Source organism: Monodelphis domestica, chromosome 6 (assembly GCF_027887165.1).
Source record: "Monodelphis domestica isolate mMonDom1 chromosome 6, mMonDom1.pri, whole genome shotgun sequence".
Lineage (NCBI taxonomy): Eukaryota > Metazoa > Chordata > Mammalia > Didelphimorphia > Didelphidae > Monodelphis > Monodelphis domestica.
In genome coordinates, this window is record NC_077232.1 from 2,916,650 (window position 1) to 2,937,459 (window position 20,810).

Below are 20,810 nucleotides of genomic sequence, written 5' to 3' on the forward strand. Positions count from 1 at the left end.
TTCTAGTACATGTTATTCTCCTTCACATAAGTTACATTCTGGACAACCTGGCTATTTGCTTTCCTGCTTTCCGGTGCAGGATTTCATCTTCTCTCTCCATGCTTGGAGTGTTCTCCCTCCTCATTCCCACCTCTGAGAATCTCTAGTTTCCCTCAAAGCTCATCTCAGTCCCTCCTGCCCCTTCAGGTCTCTCCTGATCCCTCCATGTGTTAAAGTTTCTCCACCAAAAATATTACCTGGTATTTGCTTTGTATATGTTTTGTTTTGACTTTCTCATGTCCAGGATGTGGACTGCTACCTTCCCCAGTAGACTAAAGTCCTGACAGGCAGGGCCTTTCTGTTTCTCCAGCCCTGGTATGTAGTGCCTGACATGGAGTTAGCACCTACTGTTTTTGAGTGGAATTGAACTGAGGCACCCTTGGGCTCTGGGGAATCAGAGACAGAGGAGGCCATTTAAAGGTCTGGGGGCCAGGGGAGTAGGGAAAGAGAAGAGACAGAACAACCGGGTTAACAGAGTTAATGAATATGAACTCTCTTGACGAGGGGCAGCTAGCACTGAACTTGGAATCAGGAAGACTCATCTTCCTGAGTTCCAATCGAGCCTCAGACACTTAATAGCTGTTTGACTCTGGGCAAGTTACTTAACCCCATTCTTCATGTAAAAGGAGCTGGAGAAAGGAATGGCAAACCACTCCAGTATCTTTGCCAAGAAAACTCTTTGGGGTTACAAGGAGTCAGATGGGACTGAAATGACTTGACAATAACATCTAGAGGAGGGATGAGCATTGGCAAATTGGGGGCAGTGGGGCAGGGAGCTTGGGTAAGAGGCAGGAAACTCCTGAGCTGCATATTCAAGGCATCTGAGGGTTCCATGATGGAAAAGAACATCCCAGGCAGAGGGAGACCACCTGTGGAAAATGGAATGTGATGTACACACATAATTAGCTAGAAGTTTGGTTGGACCATGGAATGTGTGGGGGCAAATAAATCTGGAATAGTTACACAAACTTGGGTTGGTCCAGATTATGGAGGCTTCAAATCCCTAACGAGAAGTCTTCATGTCATTCCAGAGAAAATAGGGAGCTGCTGAAGTCTCATGGTCTGAGGGAAAGACATGAGAGACTTGGGCTTGAAGGTTATCTGGTGGATGGGGAGGGAGGGCTGAGTATGTACCATCCACTGACTCAGCTTGTGTCCGGGGGGAGCATCCTCTGACCCAGCATGAAAACCTAGCTGTCACCCATGACCTCCCTCAACCCTCTGGCCTCGGCTGTTCCCCCAGTGAGACACACGACTGCCGATGAAATTTGATGGGGCTGCTGGGCTCAAACAGCTCCTCTCTGCTGGTTACTGTTGGTTTTCTAAATGGAAACGTAACATAACTGGGAATTCTCTGTGTCTATTCGCTGGACATTCAAGATCTCGCCAGAGATGGGCTTGGTGGTCTGAGGAAGGTCTTCATGCTCTGGGGGGGAGCAAGAACTAGCAAAGCACTGGCCATCGCCCAGATCTGATGAAGACAATGGCGGGCACAAGGCAGGTCAGGGACGGTCAGACGAAGGTTCTGAAGGCAGCGAGACCACGTTTTTCCAGGCTAAGGGTGCCGGGGTTCTTTATTGTAGATCTGGGCATAAATAGCCTTACTATGGAAACACGAGCATCGTCCTACGTGTGCCCGAGACTTCTGGTTTTAGCCCAACTCTCCTCACGTCTGCCTGTTATAGGGGTTTGCCTAAAACATGTGGTTCATTTGAGGGGAGAAAAGCACCCCCATCCATCTAGCACAGCTGGGGCCAGACAAGTAGTCCATGAGGAGAAGCAGAAGAGAACCGAGACTTTCATTCATTCTTTGGACGTTTATTCAAGTCCATGCAGCAAGCCTCTGTTAGGTCTCCGCCCTGTGCCCAGGGCAAGGGACACAGAGAGCGGTGGAAGGTCCTTGCCCCTCCTTTGTTTGTGGAGTTCTTCCTGTGTGTCTGGAGCACCCTCTCGCTGCACTGCCGGCGCACAGGACGGGCTGCCATCCCCGACTGACCAGTAGGCCAGCCCCGAGCCAGGCTGGTCCTTAAGAACAGAGCCAGAGCTCACAGAGGAGCCCAGTTCTGACTGCAAGCAGTGAGCTCTCTGCGTCTTGGAGACTGAAGCTTGTCCTGAGCTCCCTGGCCAGGCAGGACAAGGCTTCATGGTGCCTGGACCTGTGGCTCGATGGGGAAGGTTCTAAAAGGGCTTTTCTCTCTCTCTTGCACAGAAACTCGCACCGATAGAACCAAGAAACTCTTCCGACACTACACGGTGGGCTCCTACGACAGCTTTGACGCCTCCAGGTGAGACCTGTTTCCTTTAGCTCCCACAATGCCCTTGGCCGAGCTCCGGCTGCGGCTGCGTGCCTGAGGAGAGGGGGGTGGTCCTGGCTCTACTGTTCCCGTCTCTCAGAAACGCTTTGGACAGCGGGTCCTCCTGCCCCAGGTGGGGGCTATTGCTGGGGTCTGGGCTGGCCCCCCCGGGGCTCCAAGGGCCTCCAGAGGGAGCACGGCATCCCCGGTTCAGGGAAAAGGGAGAAGCGAGTTTTTCCTCGGTGACCCGTCTGTGAAGCTTCTCTCTAAGGTGCCCCCTGAAAGTCCCCATTCCGGAGCCCCAGCGTCCTGGTGGCCTGCGTTTCCTGCGGTGATCCAGGGCAGCTGCTCTTTCCCCGGGATAATCCCTGACCCCCCCCTCCCCCAGGGCTTCCTGCCTTTGGCGGATTGTTCCATAGGTGGGGTAGAGCTTCACCTGAGAGATGAGCCCTGGAGGTCCCCTGGGGCAGAAGCCCGGCCTATTGAGCTTCCCTGTTCCTGGCCAGGAGGGTTGGCTCAAGCCCTTCCCTTCCATCCTAGATCAGTGCTGGTTCCTGGCTTCAGGCAGAGGAGTGGTAAGGGAGAGGCAGTGGTGAGGCAGTGGTGTGTAGCCAGTAGCTGGGAAGGTTCTAAATCGGGATTTGAACCCAGGACCTCACAGCTCTAGAAGCAGCTGTGAATACCCTGAGTCTTGTCGCCGCCCCTCAGGGCACTGTTCGGGAGTGAGGCAGACCGGCCTGGGTTCTGGGAAAACGGCTGCATTAGCAGCCCCTGTGGCTGGGCCTCATTTCTTCTCCCTGTTATCGGCGGCTCCTCATTCCCTCGACTTTGGGTCCCTAAACCCGTCCTCTCCCTCCCACAAGTCGACCCGGAGCAATGAAGTAGGGGAGGGCACCGAAGGGCCGCTTTCATCCCAGGCTGCGTCCTCCTCCCCGGGGCACCTGGCCTGCCCCCCCCCATCACCGGACACCACGAGCAGGGCTGGGGAGGGGGGCAAGAGGGGGAGGCACCCAGGGAGCGAGCGTCCAGGAAGCAGCTGCAGGTTCCGGGCACTGCCCTTCCAGGCCAAGGTATGGGCCGGAGGAGAGCCTGGGGGTGGGGGAGGGCGGTGATGCGATGGCGGGGCGTGGCAGGGGCCGCTCCCTGGAGGGTGACCCACAGGCTGGACAACTCCGGGCTGAGCCTCTGTGCACTGAGACAGCCTCGGCCTCGTGACGGACCCCCTGGAAGCCGGAGAGCAGAGCCCAGAGCGCAGCCCAAGTGGGGCGACTTCTCGCTGCGCTTCCCCCTTTGCTCCTCCTGCACATGGGCGGATGGCCTGCCTTCTTCCAGGAGTCACTGCCCTGCCTCAGCCCCATTCAGGGACTCAGGAGGAGCCTCCCTGGCCATCCCTCTCCCCCAGTCACCCTCCTTTCCCCTCGCCCTCCCCCGTCCCGCCCTTCCGGACTTCCTTCCTTCCCTCTCACTCCAGCCTCTCCTCTCCAGTTCCTGGCTTGTCTTCCTGTTCACTGCCCCTCTCCGCTCCCTGCATTTCCTGTCAGATGGAGCTGGAGGGAGTCACGTGAGAGACCTGAGGTCCACCCTTGGCCAAGCGAGGCCACCCTTTGATCCTTTCTCCGCAGCTCCTCTTCTGAGCCCCCCACGCCTTCCTCTGCCCGGGAGCCCCCGCCGGGCCCCCTCTTCTCTCATCCCCCCTTGCCCCGGCTACTCATACACAGCTATCCCAGACGAGCCCCCAAATGTTAAGGTCTGGGAATTCACCCACCACCAAGGGAGACCTTGGGCAATGTAATCAGACACGGAAAAGGCCCTTTATTGAACTGATATGCGCATCAGTGGGAACCTCTGCCATCACTTTCCCTCCTGAAGATTCAGTCTTAAATACGTTTTAGCATGAATAATTCCCCTGTTGCATGCCCTTGTTGGAAAGTTGCTTTTTGCACCTGGGGTCTTGGTGCTGAAGTTTATCAGGGACCTTGGACAGCTCCCAGTGCAAGGGCCAAAGCTTATCTGTCAGTAGCGGGCTGTGGCCAGGTTTGAAGTTTATCTGTCTGTAGCAGGGCCTTGGCATTTTTCCTGGCTGAATTTCTCAAGGCAATTTTCAATTTAGATCTCCCTGATTAGCAGTTTCCAGAGACCAGATTTGAACTGCAGGCCCATCACCACATGCACACAGCTTTGGGTAAACTCAGCAGCTAGCTAGCTAGGTGGGAGCCCTGGGCCTGCAATCAGGAAGTCCTGAGTTTGAATCCAGTGTCAGATGTTTACTAGATGTGTGACCCCGGACAAGTCACTGAATAGTGATTGCCTCCCATTCCTTGACTGCCAAAGGAGGCTCAAAGGAGTGCTTACTTGCCTCTCTGTAAAGCATTTGGCACAGGGCCTGGCACATAGCAGGAGCCTAGGACAAACGTATTTCCTTTTCCCTCCCTCCCCTGAAGACTCGCCCTTCTTAATGCCTTACACCATCTGCCTGGCCAAGCAGTGGCCTCAGTGGAGGCCACCCTTGGCCTTCAATAGCTGGGTTCTCCCTCAGGCTCTTCCAGCAGGCAGGGTTCTGGGCCTCTTCTCTTCCGGGCCTGCCCAGGAGGCCGCCTGTCCTTCTCCTCCTCCTTAAGCCACCTCCTTCAGTCCAGCCCACCAGCACTTGCTCACCTGCAGCCAGGGTGGATGTTTGTCTGCCGCCCTTTGTCCTCCGTCTGTCCCTTCGGCTACGCACACACAGGCCCTCCTCACCTGCCTCCTGTGGTATCTGTCTCTACCTGGGTCCATCCTCCGCTCTTCTGCCTCCCTCACACCCTCAGGAAGCTCCAGGGCTCTCTAGTTCCTCTTTCTTTTTAAGCCTCGCCTTCCATCTTAGAGGTAAGGGCTGGGCCATGGGGGTGAAGTGACTTGTCCAGGGTCACACAGCCGGCAAGTCTGAAGTCCTGGAACACTCCTCATGGGTTGGGCCCCTCTGCTTTCCATCAGACACCCTCCGGTGAAATCAGGCTGCCCTTCTTCACAGGCGCGCCTCCGTGTCCCCACCCCAGTCCTCTCTGTCTCCCTCTCTCTCTCTCTCTCTCTCTCTCTCTCTCTCTCTCTCTCTCTCTCTCTCTCTCTCTCTCTCTCTCTCTGTCTCTCTCTGTCTCTCTCTCTCTGTCTCTCTCTCTCTCTCTCTTTCCCTCTCTCTCTCTCTCTCTCTCTCTCTCTCTCTCTCTCTCTCTCTCTCTCTCTCTCTCTCTCTCTCTCTCTCTTTCCCTCTCTCTCTCTCTCTCTCTCTCTCTCTCTCTCTCTCTCTCTCTCTCTCTCTCTCTCTCTCTCACACACACACACACACCACACACACCACACACACACACACACACACACACACACACACACACTCACACTCCCTCCCTCCCTCCCTCAGTGGTCCTGCTGCCTTTAAAACAGGCATCCGCTGAAGCCTGAATCGCTGGCGTCAGCCCCGGCCTGTTCTTTTCCAACAACTTGTCCTCTTCCTTGTGGCCGTCTGCTTCTCGGTCCAAGCATGAACATGCGAGTTTATGGCTGAGAGCACCCCGGATGACGGTGCCGAGTTCTGAGGCACCGAACAGAAAACCTCCCTGAAGGACAAGCAGTGAAGCTGTAGAGCTGGACGGGGTCTCAGGAGTGTCCGAAGTCTGGCCCTTCCTCCATTCAGTAGCTGGGAAAAGGGGGCCCAAGAGGTTGGGATGCTCACCCCGGGGAACACACGTGCCAGGTTAGGAAGATCCTCTGACCAAGTGACCATCGAATACCCCCGTCTGGCTGTGCCTCGTTCAAGGACCTTCAATGACTTCCTGCTGCCTCCAGATGAAACACAAATCCTTTGGCCCAGCATGCGAGGCCTTCCGTGATGTGGGCTTCACTCTCCTTTCTGGCCTCGTTTCAAATTCCTCCCCTTCCTGTAGTCCCTGTTCCATGGCCTTAATGCATGAGAGGGGATCGCTGGAAGCCGCTGGCTGGATCCAGGCCTAGAGAGGAGAGGTTCTGGGTTCCAGTGTGGCCTCAGACCCTTCCCAGCTGGGTGACCCTGAACCCCCCGTCGCCTCGTCCTTACCGCTCTTCTGCCTTGGAGCCAGATTGATGCTAGGACGGTGAGTGAAGGCTTGTTAAAGGGGGAATCGCTGGCCGCCTTCACTCCAGAAAAGGGATTCACGGGTCTCCGGGCCTTCACCAAGTGACACATGCACTCCGCCAGCCTGGAGCACTCCTAGACTTTTCAGCCAATCAGCCAGCCAGTCAAGCGTGTGAGCCGCATTGCATGTACGAATCAGTTCGTAAAGGCAGCCTCTTGGGGCGGGAAGTGAAGACAGATCGGCTGGTGGCAGAGATCCGGCTCGCCGGGAGGCTTTGGTCAACCAGCAGGCCCATTTGGAGCCCCGCATTCTGGGAGTCCAGCCTGTGCCGCATGAGCTCTGGGCTTCCTTCTGTGCGGGCAGCTGTGAGCCTGGAGCTGTACCCATGTAGGACTGACCCCCCGGCACCCCGCACTGAAGCCAGCCCTCCTGAGACCTCCAGAAAGGGGGGGAGGGGCAAGCCAGCTTGGGCCCAAACCTACGTTCTCCCCGTTCCATCAGCACCTACGGGAAAGCGGCCCAGACTTTGAGGCACGGCGTTTTGTACCCCCAGAACGTTAGTAAATGCTTCTTTGGAAAAGCCCATTCATTCTGCTGACTCATTCCTCCGTTGGGGAAGGTGAAAGGTTCCTGTACATCATAATCCATCCTGGTGAGATTAGAACCCAGGTCCTGGGACTCCAGAGCCAGGGCTCTTTGGAGAGTTCAAGGGAGGCTGTCCCAAAGGGCTTTGTGAGGTTAAATGAACTGCTGGGCGGTATTGTTCATGGTGGGGCTCCCTCTAACCTCCCCCTGCACACATCCTCCATCTCGCTGGTTCCCCCCCCAGCACCTCTTGCTTCCTTGCCTTCAGGGCTCTCCCAGTGGACAAAGCACTTGCTTCCTGCCCTTTCGGATCTGTCTCAAGCACGCTTCTGAGAGGGTCCTTCTTGGGCACCACGTGGGGCTCGGCGTTTCTCTCCGTCAGTGACCTCCAGAGAACAGCTCCGTCTTTCTGTTCCGGCATTCAAGGCTCTGCGTCTCACTGTGCCCCGACGTTCAGCTCTCCACTGGTACTCAGAACTTGCCAGAACATGGCCGCGCGCCTTTGAAAGCCAGGCCTGGTTCTCTGCCTCCTTCTGACTTAGCCCTGGGTCACAGGAGCCCCGTGACAGTGATTCAGCAGGCCCCTCCGTCCGCTCCTTGTTGAACATCTCTGGGGCCACGTGGAATTCCTTGTTTTAAACCCCTTTACTTCCTGCCTTAACAATCAATACTCAGTTCTGGTGCTAAAGCAGAAGAGCTGTCAGAGCTAGACAGATGGGTAAATGACTGGTCCAGGGTCACCCAGCGAGGAAGTGTCTGAGGTCCGATTTGAACCCAGGACTTCCCATCTCCAGACCCAGCTCTCTCCACTGAGCTACCCGGCTGTCCACCACCCCCTTTTCCAGTGTCCTTGGACGGGACTCCTTTCCTCCACTCAGTTGCTCTCGATCCTTAGACAAACACCTGGGACACCTGAACCTGCATCGTCCAGACTTTTCAGCAGAGTCATCGGATCCCTGTTGTTGCCGTTCTTGTGTCCTCTGGGGCCCCTTCCTTCCCCAGATGCTGTGCAACCGTTCTTGCCTGTGAGCCAGCACCTCCAGCCTTTCCCCTCCACTCCCACCCCCTCGGCTTATTTTTCCCCATTGGAGCACAATCTACTTGAAGACAGGCACACTTTTGCTCACTTTAGCTTAGCAGGGCACGCACGGCACACAGTAAGTGAGCAATAAGCGCGCCACCATCCCGCACCACTCCAGGAGTCATCTACTGGGCAAGATTGTCCTTGTAAAGCTTAAACCAACGAGACAGAACCAGAACTTAGTGAGGAGTCTGTCGAGGGGCTGGGCTCTGTGACTTAACAGCAGCATGAGTTGGACCAGCCCCACACGCCTTCCCCACCAGCCTCAGTTTCCTCTCTGGGCTATCTCTGTGGCCCCTTTAAGCTTGACCTCATCTGACCCTCCTCTGGCAAATGAGGGAGGTGGAGGAGAGGCTCCGGCGGCCCAATCAGCGGTGACATTCAGCGTCTTATGCAATGCCTTCAAGTGAAGACCTTCTACTAGGCTTTGGGCTCTGAAGACTGTCAGAAGAAGGAAATGTCAGCCGTAAACGGGCTCATTGGGGCTCCGGGCTGATAACAACCCCAGGATCCTGCAGCAGAATTCATTGTTTTTAGCCATCTCGGAAGCCCAAGACTTGCTCAAGTTCCATAGAAGATAAGGAGCCTTTCAAATGATTTCCAGGCATTCTTCTTCCTTCCCTTCTCCAAACACCATCCCCCTCTGTCGCTCTATAGCTCAGGGTAAAACGGGCAGCCCAGGAGGGAGAGAGGCAAAACCTGGCCAGCGGGAGCCAGAAAGAAATAAACCCGGCTATAGCTACAGCCTCCCTTCTCCCTTCCTCAGTAAAAAGTTCTCCAGTGGCTTAAATTCCCCCATCTCTTTCATTCATTCATTCATTCATTCATTCATTCATTCATTCATTCATTCACTCATTCACTCTACGGACATTTCTGAATACCCCATTCCTCAGGGCCTTCTGCTCTCTCTCTTTCTCTGTCTCTGTCTCTCTCTCTCTTTCTCTCTTTCTCTCTCTCTCTGTGTCTCTGTGTCTGTGTCTCTGTCTTTCTGTCTGTGTGTGTGTGTATCTCTGTCTCTGTGTCTCTGTCTGTCTGACTCTCTCTGTATGTATCTCTTTGTCTCTGTCAATCTCTCTCTCTCTCTTCCTCCTGGGTGTGTGTCTCTTTCTCTGTTTCTGTCTCCTTCTTCTCTCTCTCCCTCTCTCTCTGTCTCTCTCTTCCTCTCTCTGTCTCTGTCTCTCTGTCTCTCTGTCTCTCTCTCTCTCTCTCTCACTGTATGTGTCTCTATGTCTCTGTCTCTCTGTGTATGTGTCTCTCTCTCTCATTGTTCTCTCTGTGTGTGTGTCTCTCTCTCTCTGTGTCTCTCCCTGTTTCTCATAGAGTCTTCCAATTGATTCCTGCCTCCATGCCTTTGTACTGGCTTTCCACATGCCAGAGGCCAGGAATGCCCTTGTCTACCTCTCTTCCTTTAAGACACACTTTGGGTACCATCTTCTTCCTGGAACCTTTTCTGAGCCCGGCCCCCAGCCACCAGGACTTTTCCTCCCAAACTACCTTGTATGTAAGTAAAGGAGCGCCTGTGTGTATATGTTGGCATTTAACCAGAACAGGATCTGAGTCTATGTAGATCATTCACTGTCTCTATGCTGTGTGTGTTTCCCGCGTGTTAGAGTATAAGGGCAGGGGAAGGAAGCATCCGTTTCTGTAGCACCTCCTAAGCCCTTGACAATCATTATCCAATTGGATTTTCACTGTAGCCTTGGGAGGGAGATCCTCTTATTATCCCCATTTGACAGTTGAGGAAACTGAGCCTTACAGAGGCTCAGTGGCTTGCTAGGGCCACACAGCTAAGCAGTGTCTGAAGCCTGATTTGACCTCTTAATTCCAAGCCCAGTGCTGTCCAGTGCTGCCTGATTGAAGCTCCTGGGGAGGAGGGATTGTTCTGTTCTTTGCCCCAACCCCATTTCCTGGCACAGTGGCTGGCACGTAGCAGGCTCTCAATACATGCTTGTTGATTGAATGACAGATGGATGGTCCCTTGCTATCTTTGGGCCGTATTTTCTTCCTCCGTTGATGCAGGGGATAAGATGAGATGATCTCCAAGCCTCCTTTCAGTTCTGACATTCTGTTCGGTGTTCCCAGGCCCTGCTGCATCTCAGACTCTTCATTCTCTAGTTCTGACATTCGAGGTTCTGAGTTCTAGAGTTCTCTGCCTGGATTCCCCTCCCCCTTGGACCCTCTATCATTCCATGGTCTTCTGAGATTTCCTAGGAGCTGGTGATGCTTAGAGACCTCTTAGCTGCCTGCCTAGAGAAATCACTGCTGTAGTTTTCCCTTAGACTGGCACTAGGAAGAGGGAATTACTCAACTTTGTCACTAGGTGGGGACAAAGTGGCCACTGCTGGCAGGGAAGGAGCCCAGCTGGAAGAGCTGGCATGAGGAAAGAGGCCCAGGGATCTGGGCACCAGGGATTGTGGCATCTGGACGGTGCCACCCGGGTCCAGTGACCACGGCCTCGTGGGAATGATCAAAGCTTGCCTTGGCCTTTGGGCTCCTGCCAGAAAGCTGCCATTCATTGCCTGGGAAATACTTGGAGTAAAACTTGACTTCATATCTAGGGTGAGGAGAGCCGTTTGGTGCAGGCCTAGGGAGCCCAGGCCGATGATGCCACAGTGCCTCCAGGAACAGTTGGATGAGATGGAACAATGCAAACCGTGGCTGAGATGGTTGGACTCTGGTGCTCTGGCCTGGGCACCAGGGAGCCTCGATGGCAAAGGAGGGCTGGGCAGGATCGGCTTCAGGAACTGCTTTGAAATAGCTGTTCCATTTCTGCTCCTGAATGACTTCTTATGTGTCTCCAAGAAGCCCTCTGATCTCATGGCCACGCTAGGACCCAGGAGGCAGGGAGCTTCTACTACAGGCTGAGCAGTGCCCGGACCCCTCTGCACACGGCAGGCCCCTGGGCTCCAGCATCCCTAAGGAGGTCAAGGCCATTGGCCATGAGCTCGAGATGCCACTTCTCGATGTCTCACCCCTGAATCCCTTCTGTCTCCAGGTGCTGTCAGGGTGAAGTTTGAGGAAGAGATGAAATATAAGGCCTTTTGCTCAGGTTCAGAAAATCACCCTGATGAGCACCAGATGTCTGAGGATGATGGGAAGGCAAAGAAACTCATCTGTCCCATGATCAGGTAGTTTCACCAGATGGGAGAGATCCAAGAGGAAGCAGGAAGCAGCCATAAGGAGGAGGTGGCAGCCCCCTGCCCTCTGCCCTGCACAGATCATGCCCAGAGGGATGGCCATGCCCATGCCCAAGCTCCATTGGAGAAGGATGTCAGTAAGGCATTTTGGCGAAGGGCCTCAAGACCACCCTAGAAGGATCAGACTAAGAAACTGGTGGTAGTTAATCTGTAGAAGGAAAGACCAAGGAGGGACTCACTATTGGGGAGCTGCTGAGTTCTTCAAAGATGCCAGACTTTGCCTGCTTGGCTCCCAAGACTCCATATCATGATGGAGAGGTCACTACTTCTGAAAGCAGCCCCTTCCCCAAACTCTGGGTCCTTTTTATGGCATCCAGCCTAAGGCCACGCAGGTGCTTCCCATTCTGCTCTGCTTCTACATGACAGAGAATATGCCGTGGTCTCTTGCCCCCCCCAATATCTCTTCCCTTCCCAAGGCCTAACAGCAGCCCCTGGCTTTCTCTTTGGGGTGGAAGCATGGGAGGTCCCTGTTTGAATGCTGAGACAACATCTTCCATACCGTGGACTTAATCAGTGGAAAGGATGCTGGGAGAAGTGCCCATCAGGCCACTCTGCTGTTAACCCTCAAATTAGTTTATCCAGTTTGCCTCAGACCCCTGAGGGGAATGGGGCACTAGCCAGTTAAGGAAAGGTCAGGTCCATCCAGTATTGTGCCCAAGGAGCCTTGGGAGGGGGAGGCTCCAAGAGGAAGCAGAAACTCTCCATTCATTCCTTGTGGCTTTCCTTCAAACCAGTGCTAATAATAAGGCTTATCCATCCATCAGTTAACAGACATCTCTGTTTTTTTAACCATTATCTTCCATCTTAGAATCAATACTGAATATTGGTTGCAAGGCAAAAGGGCAGAAATGGCTAGGCAATCAGTTAAGTGACTTGTCCGAGCTCACATAGATAGGAAGTTTCTGCAGTTAGATTTGAACCCAGGACCTCCCATCTCTAGGCCCAGTTGTCCATCAACAGGCATTTCTTAAACAACTTTTATGTGCCAAGTACTGGGGATACAAACAGAAGTCCCTGGCCTCAAGGATTTTATGGGAAACAAAGAATGTATGAGTGAACAAATGAATGAGTGAGTGAGTGAATGAATGTCCAAGCACTGAAGTGTTTACTAAGTGCCAGGTGTGTAGCTAAGCATTGAGGCTACAAATAGAATGGATAGACTTTGCCCTCAAAGAGCTTGCATTCAAGTTGGAGATTGTTGGCCAAGGAAAGGCATTTGGTTTAGAGTCACAGGGCTGGAGAGTGGAACCACGGGACAACTGACTGCTTCGTCCTTTCTAAGATACATCAGGGTCCACCACTGTGCCCGGTGACATGCAGTGGTGGATCCTGGTGGTGTGGCATGAAGGCCACCAGAATGCCTTGGGCTGTCTCTGAGCCACTAGGAAATAGGGACCTCTCACCAGGTGCCCGCTATCGGGGGAATGGCACACACACGACTGAGTATATTTGACATGCTTACAAAGTGAATACAAATCAGCTTTGGAGGGAAGGCGTGAGCAATTAGGGAGATTACGGAGGAGGTATCTCCTACTCTGAGATTTGAGGCAGCAATGAGGAGAGATTCTGAGATTCTCCTGAGCTCAAGTCCATTGCTCTTGCCATTAAGCCATACTACAATCCTTCCATAAAGGAGACACGTAAATAATCAAATCTCCAAATGGTGAATTTCTCGTTGAGCCAGGTCTGATCCTAAGTTGGGTAGAGGGGCAGCCGTGGATCTGTCCTGCCTTGGGGAGGAAGGGAGGGAACGTCTTTCACCCCACAACCGTTTCTGGGAAGTGTGCCCCGATTTTAGGTCACTCAGTGAATGCTGGTTTTAGAGGCAGCTAGCATCATATTTGGTAGCCCTCGTGGCTTTGGGCTGATCCTCTCAAGCTCTGTATTGGTGGGATAGCCTAGTGTTGCGCAGCCTAGCTCTGGTTCTACCAAGCCCATCTAGAAGGAACCAGCCATACCAATCGATGCCTTTGTGCCAGACCCAGTGTCCAGGAAGGAAAAATGGGAGTTGCTTAAAAGAAAAGTTGTCAAAGAAAAGGACAAGCTGATTTGTGTTGTGGTTGACCCTTTTACCTCCCCATGGATCTCTGGTTCTAGCCCCTTCCTAGACCAAGTGGCAGAGAACCAGAGATCTACCAATAAAGAACCTGTGTAAGCTCCCAGGCAGGCTTCTTCTGGACCATTAGGAAACTGAACCAATTTCAAACTCTCTTGGTGTTTCAATGTTCCCCCACTCTCCCCAATATCGGGGGGCAGCAGGCTCCAGGCCATTTGGAGGGAGACTTGGGTAAGTGATGATCTGAGCTTTTCCTAGTCGAGGGTGTCTGAGATGGTGCATTATCAAAAGTTAATTTCCTGAGACGACAGGAATGAATTTTTTGCCATTTATCCCCTTCATTCTTTACTGTGCTAATACCCGGGGAGGTCCAGGCTTCCTCCTCATCTAATTAGTTTCTGGGTGGGGAATCTGGTCAGCTGTGTGGCCTTGGAAGATGAGGTTGCATTTTGTCTCGGATGGAAGTTGTTGTTGTGTTGGATATTGAGCTGGGATGAGTGCTTCCTTGCAAAAATTCACCGCAGTGATGACCCTCTCAAACCCTGGGCCCATTGTCTCGCTCTACCTGTTTACCATGCCGTTTCCATGGGCGGACTTTCCAGAGCGAGGCCAAGAGGTTGAGTACAGGATAGAAGATAAGCTTCTGCAAGCCTAAAACCAAAACACCAGCCAGGAAATAGATGTAAATGGCTCGGATGACCCTTTCAGTCCATTGATTGCAAGGCGGGCCTCCATCCTCACGTTGAAAGCCACCGTGTACAGCCGCCTCCTCTTCGTCAGAAATCTGACCACGCTCGCTCGCTCCTGTGATGCTCGTCACCTCATCGTTCTCATTCCAATCAGGGCAACGAGAGCGGAGGGGAGCAGGTTTCTAATCTAGCTCTGCCGGGCGATTTGCATATTGGATGGTGCCGTGACATCAGGCTTAGCACTTGTGGCAGAGAGAGAAAATGAGTTCAGCGTACATGATCCCATCAGGGCACTTATTACGGTGATGATTGCTTGCTGCCTTTTGTCTTAATGCCACCGTTCTCTTATCAGCCACGACTGACAGCTCCCTTCTCAGTAACAGAACAAAACATTGAAGTGGCAGCTTTCAAAAGAACAAGTGCAAGCTATGGCCAGCCACGTGAAAGAGTAACCCAAATTACTCATCAATTTAGAACAACTGAGCTTGCTCCTCACCCGCATCTTTTGGCCAGAGGGGGCAAATGATGAAAACGTTCACTTGGAGGGGAGCAGGGTGAGAAGGCAGGCACACCCAGCTAGGAAGGAGGCCATTGTCCCGGAAACCACTTGGGGGTTAGGCTAGAGAATTCTCTAAGGCGTCCATTTCCAGCCATGCCAGTAAAAGGGTTGTGTCCCCAGGCATTAGTCCACACACACAACCGGATAGCCAGAAAGTGAAGTCCTCCCTCTCATCACAAGTCTTCAACGAGAGGCGAGATGACTTCTTGGGAAGGATGGTGTAGTAAGCATTCTCCTCTTTAGGCATCGTTTATGAGCAGATTGCTACAATGTCCTTTTCACCTCAAAAGTCCTGCCATTTTGAAAAGGCTTCATCTATCTGAAAATATTTATAGCGTTATTGTTTGAATCTACAAAGATCGAGAGGGAAAAGGAGGTGCTTTTCAATGGGGGAATAGATAAACTACAGCATATGAAAGCAATGAATCATAGTTGTGCCATCAGAGAGGAGAGATGGGAAGAATTCTGAGGAACTTGAGAAGACAGAAGGATCTAGTAGTATAAAGTCAGCTAACTGGGAGGAAACAGTCCCAAGATGGCAGAAATCAGAAAGGAAAGGAGCATTAAGGGAGTTCCAAAGTCAGAGCAATGCAGTGACCGATTTTATGAGGACTAATCATGAAATGTGCCTTCCAGCTCTTGGGAGAAGCAAGGTCAACGCTAGGTACAGCCTGAGGCAAACATTTTCAGCGTGTTGGTTATTTTTTGCTTAACTGGTTAAATGTAGGGCTTTCTTACAGAAGTGGCAGAGAAGTAATTAGAAAATGTAAAAAAGCATCGCTTAAACATCTTAAAGGAGAGTTCAGGAAAATTAAGCCCCCCAATAATTCCACTTGACCAGGCTCACCAAGCTATACCACATTCCCCAGCTCTTCCTAGAAGTATTGCCCATGGAAGCTTCTCTCTTGTGTTGGAGCAGTCTGATAAGGAGTATTGAACTGGAAACTGGCAGCCCTGAGTTCTAGTCCTAGCCCTGCCATGAACTCTGTAGGAATTAAATTTTAATAGTTTGACTAAAATATATAAAATTATAAATAATATAATATGGTGGTTGCTGATTCAAAGTATTACTGCTCAAAGTCAAAATGACTTTAGTAGCTTTTATTTACCAAAGAAGAGAAAAGGGTAAAAAAGAGAAATACAAAAGGGTAGAGAAGACTATCTAGCCTATCTTACTAAATATTGCTCTGGTGTTCAACTCAGCCAGGACTTGTTGACCTTCAACTGGATTTAAACTCTCTCCAGAAGACAGGAAGGGAAAGCCAGCTATCCACTCACCCAAGTTCCCTCCAAGAGGATGACTCGAGCTGAAGGTGACTCCTGAGGCTGACTTCCTTCCGAGCTCCTTCTTGAAGCCAACTTCCTTCTTGAAGTCAACTTCCCTAGCCCCAGAAATTCAGGGCCTTTTATAGTGGCTTCTTGTCCCTTTCCCTTTTCACAAGGGCCAATCACAGCTTCCAAATTGCCCAGTACTGACCAGGGGGCAGTGTTTCTGGGAACCACTTCTCACCTTCTGGAGAGGTGAATACTCATCAAAAGAATTCACAGATTCCTGGTTGACTGGGGTGTGAATTCTCATTTCCTGGCTGATTGAGCTGAAAGGGTGGAGAGCTCCTCCACCTAGTGCTAAGTAAGGCAGTCAAGCTTTTGTTGATTCTATTCAAAAGTAGTCAAAAGAGAGTTAATCCTGTCTTCACAATCTAATGAGGTACTAAATAGGTGTACTTAAGTTATTGTTTAACCAAGTGTTAACTCAAAATAGTCAAAGGGGATAAAGGATTCCCTTTTACAAGTGTAAACTCAAAGAGAACAAAGAATTCCCTTTTACAACTCTCTCTGCAACTTTGGACATCTCTTTCCTTCTCTGAGCCTCAGTCTCCTCTTTCTTGAGATGAAAACATTAAAGTAGATAATCTACACAAAATCCTGTGCCTGTAATCCCCCATCTTTCTAGTGGAACATTCTGAGAGTTCATTCATGACCAGTCAGTATGCTGCTTGTTGTTCTGGTGAAAAGGCACACAGTGCTGGCACAGGTGTTCTTTCCTGTCTTTCAGTCCAATTAAAGATGGGTCATTGATGTTGGACATCACTGCTATCTTCATCTTCCTCTTTTTCATCATCTTCATATAGAAGACCATGTTATATAGGTCTCTTTGGGGTTTTGTCCAAACCATATTTAAGGAAAAACCGTGATCTGAATTCTCTTTGTAAGTGGCAAAGTGCCATCATGCATAGAAAAGCTGGCCTCACAGTCAGGAAGGGCTAGGTTCCAGATTCAAATTCAGACACAGAAGCCATGATCTTCTCATGGATCCACACTGTAAGGCTCTACCTTGTAGCAAAGGTGCTGGCCTATTTGGGAGCTCATAAAATTGATGAAATCACCAGTCCAGTTAAAAACAGTGGGGAGGGGATAATGAGTACACTGTATTGTGAATAACCCAAGAGAGAGGACAGTTAGAGAACAAAGAAAGGCTGAATTGGCACCAGTTTCCAGAACATAAATGTTCAACAATGATTTAAAGAAGGAAAGATACTAACCTGTTAGTCAAGAAGAAATAGCAAGACAGAAATAAAGATGTGATTGCCCTGCTGGGCTCCATCCTGGCCTCATAATACCCCTGTTGGCTCTAAAAAGAGGTCATCACTGGGGTATCTGAAGGGCTCTCCTATAGAACAGGGATTAGGCTTGTTTTGTTTGGCCCTAAAAGCCAAGGAGCAGTGGGGAGAGGCCAATTTTGACTCAACATAAGGAAAAACTTAGCATGCTCTATCAGGGAGTCAAATGAACTGCCTCTGTAGTGATGGATCTTTAAAAAATGGAAGCAAACTGCTTATTGGGGTTGTTTTCAGGAGCATTTGTGCTTGAGTAAGAGTTGTGCTCCAGGGCTCTGAAGTCCCTTCCAGCCCTGTAATTCTGAGAAAACCCTAGCCATACCTCGCCCACCTTGGAACAGAGAGTGTATCTGTATGATAGATGGCAGACAATGTGTGGCTTGAAGGCTATGGGCAGACATGGAGGAACGGGAATGGGATGCCAATAAACTGCTCTAGGCAGCCATGATGACCCGGCCAAAGAGATGGTGTAACCAAGCAGTGATCAATAAGCTGCCATGCATTAAGTGCCCACGCCACGCCAGGCACTAGGCTAGGTCCTGGGGACACAGAGTATCTGCCCTCAAAGACCTCCTATTCTAACAGGAAAAACAATAAAAACCCACCCAAAGCTGAGTGCCAGGCACCCGTGGCTGGAGAAGTGTGGTGGACAGGACTCTGTCAAGATCTCTTTCAGAAGGGGATGCTTAAGCCAAGTCTTGGAGGAGACCAAGTGGATGTGGGGAGAGAGATGGAGGATCCTGGGTGAGGAATGGCCAGGAGGCCTGCTTGGCTCTACTGAAGAGTGTGCAGAAGGGAGTAAGGAATAGAAAAGGGAAAGACCTTCTTGGCCGACAGAGGAATTTATATGTGATCTTAGGGCCTACGTTCACTGAGTAGCAGAATGATACAAAGCCCAGAAGTGATACTTAAGGTTTAAACTGGATTTAAGTGAAACTTAAAGATCATCTAATCCACCCTTCCCATTTTAGGGCTGGGCAAAATGAGGCTCAGAGAAGGGCCAGGCGCTGGGATTGGAACCCTGTTCTCTGACTGAATCCACTGCTGTTTCGACCATGCTAGGCTGCTAAAGCAGGAAGCATGGATCCTAAAATGAGAGCAGTGACGCGACACAAACCCAACCCCCCGACTGGGAGCTAACTCTTAATTAGAAACCAAAGAAATCATTATCAGAGCTGTAGGGAGAACAATGAAGAGATCCTGAAAACTTGGACAGCAAAAACCAGCCCAGAATCATTAAGGAGAAGCAGCCTCCGGGACGAAGCCTCTGCAATGTCTGAACATCTGTAGACCAGCACAATGAGTTGACTTGTGTCTTAAGAGGCTTAACTAACATATTGAATTAATGACTCTGTTTCACTGTCTTGGGAAAGCCGAGTCCAATTCAAGTGGGGAGGGTAGGAAAGAACAGATGGAGTCCCTTCCCTAGAGGAGGGGTGCATGACTGCAAACACGTACCGCTTAGTCATTCACTCCTCCATTGTTTTCCTGAGTGAAAAATATGTCAGCATCTGGAGAAAAGCAGAAATTGGAGGAGCTCCTGGCCAGACCGGGCCAGGCCCAGGTGGCCCTTGGAGTGAAGGATGCCACGCGTAGACACGAGGGCCGTCCATTGGTCCGTGCGCCCTTGCCGTTCAGAACTTAGAAGCAAAGGGCCAAGGTTTTGCCTGCAGATTTCATGGAGACTCACAGGAAAACCAGCGTTCTGGCATGAAGTGGGGATCTGTGCAGCAGCAGATAGTGGCACAGCGGGCCAGAGCTGGTCACAAAATCATCGAATGGTGGAGCGGAACACAATCTGGGCAAAGGTCTCCCCCAACCACATGGCTTTCCTGAGGCTCAGACTGAGACCAGAGCTAGAAGGGACTTTCCTGCTGTCACAGGGCCGAGAGCAGAGCTGGGCCTGCCACCAGCTTTCCATCCCTGCTCTCTATCAGCCTACCCAACCAGGGAGGAAATCTGGTGTGAGACTCCGAGTTCCAGACTGCCACTAGATGGGGCAGCAGATCCTAGTCTTGTTTCCAATCCCTGGATGTGGCTGAGCAGCGAGTGGAACACAAAATGAGGCTTTCATGTGGAAAGAGACAAATGGAGGCCCCGGCTGGGTAAGAGCCCCCCAGGAAACAGCCCAGGGAGTCTCGGGAGTTCTGGGTGTTTATTGGGAGGGCTTGAGAGAAGGAGCCTCCATCCCCTGAGAAGGGTGCTGAGCGGTTTCCTGCTGGTGTTTATTGGCTTCTTCCCAGGGCTCTGCTCCAGGACTTGCCCCTCTCTGTCAGGGCACCAGGCAGTTCAGTCACCAGCCCTGAAGGCACCCCAGACCCCTCCCCTCGGTGACGGCCCATGTCCAGTCCGTTGTCCCATTCCATCCTCTTCTCTCTGCCTTCGTCACCTCCTGGTGGCTGATTCTGGTCTTTTCTCTCCAAAAGCCAAATCGATCCGTCTTCTTGTCTCTTTGGATAGTTCTTCTCATGGAGCAGATCCCAACTCATGTCCACCAAGAAGCAATGAGGTGGCTCAGCAATACCACACTGGGCCCAGAGCCAGGAGGGCCTGGGTTCTAATCCAGCCTTAGAGCCTTGCTTGCTGGATGGCAAGTCATCGAATCTCCGCCTCCGTTTCCTCCATTCTAAAATAGGGTTAACAAGACTACGTGCCTCCCAGAGTTGTTCTGAGGATCCAATAAGAGGACATTTTATAGCCCTCAGCCCAGTGCCTGGCCCCAGGAGACACTTCAGAGGGCTTATTCCCTTCCCACCTGGGCCCACCCACCCTGCCTGATGCTCATTGGGGCTGCTCTTTGCACAGGCTTGTGGGAAATTCTCAGCCACATCCTCCCATCCATCCTCCCGGGGGCTCCCAGGCCAGAGTGGGGGGGGGGGTGCGGCTGGGTCACATCCTTGCCTGTTGGGCAGTTTGTTGTCATCTTCCTTCTGCTGCCTCAGAGCTCCTGCGTGCAGCACTCAGCCTTCCACTGATGGACCCCCGAAGTGCTGGTGGATCCTGGACTTGTCGCACTCTCCCAGGGCATCACAGCTAGTCCACGTGGGATGGCGGCTGGGTTTGGGCCTCCCTGAGGAGAGGCCAGAAGCCAGGCTCATGTCCTCAACATTCAGATAAAAAGCCGGCATGGCGGGGCAGGGGGGGGCGGGAGGCCTCCCCAGGCAAGGAGAGCCTTGAGTGCTGGGTCAGCCCCTGTCACCCCTACTCGGCCAGTTTCCCTCAATGCTCCATCTAGGCGGTAAAGGTCTTTTCCATCTGTCCTCTGTCCTGGGGTCTATCCTGTACAGTGGGGGGGTGGAGCCTGAGCGTGTGCTGAGGACCCTCCTCTGTCCTCCCCCCCCATTCCACGATAGAAGGATGGGGCCAGGGGAGGGGCTGACATGAGTTGCCCTCGATGACCTGATGTCATAGATCAGTGGTACATCAGGGGACATCGAGGTAGCCCAATGGGCAGACTGCCAGGCCCAGATGGGCAGGATTGGGGTTCAGATTTGGCCCCAGAGCCTCCCTCACTGTATGACCCTAAGCAAGTCCCTTAACCCTGGGCGCTCCCCTTTGCCGTGCATTGAGTCTGAGAGACGGCGAGGATTTTCAGGAGCAGGTGCCAGGC

General features: G+C 52.0%; 1 protein-coding gene across 10 annotated transcripts in view; it reads left to right on the forward strand.

Annotated features, from left to right (window-relative positions):
• Positions 1-20,810, forward strand: part of SHANK2 (SH3 and multiple ankyrin repeat domains 2) — a 433,543-nt gene that overhangs the window by 196,119 nt on the left and 216,614 nt on the right. For all 10 annotated transcript variants that reach the window (XM_056801156.1, XM_056801157.1, XM_056801152.1 and 7 more), the window contains exon 5: positions 2,249-2,324. In XM_056801156.1, coding sequence (XP_056657134.1) covers positions 2,249-2,324 — 76 coding nt within the window. The remainder of the gene's footprint in view (positions 1-2,248; positions 2,325-20,810) is intronic.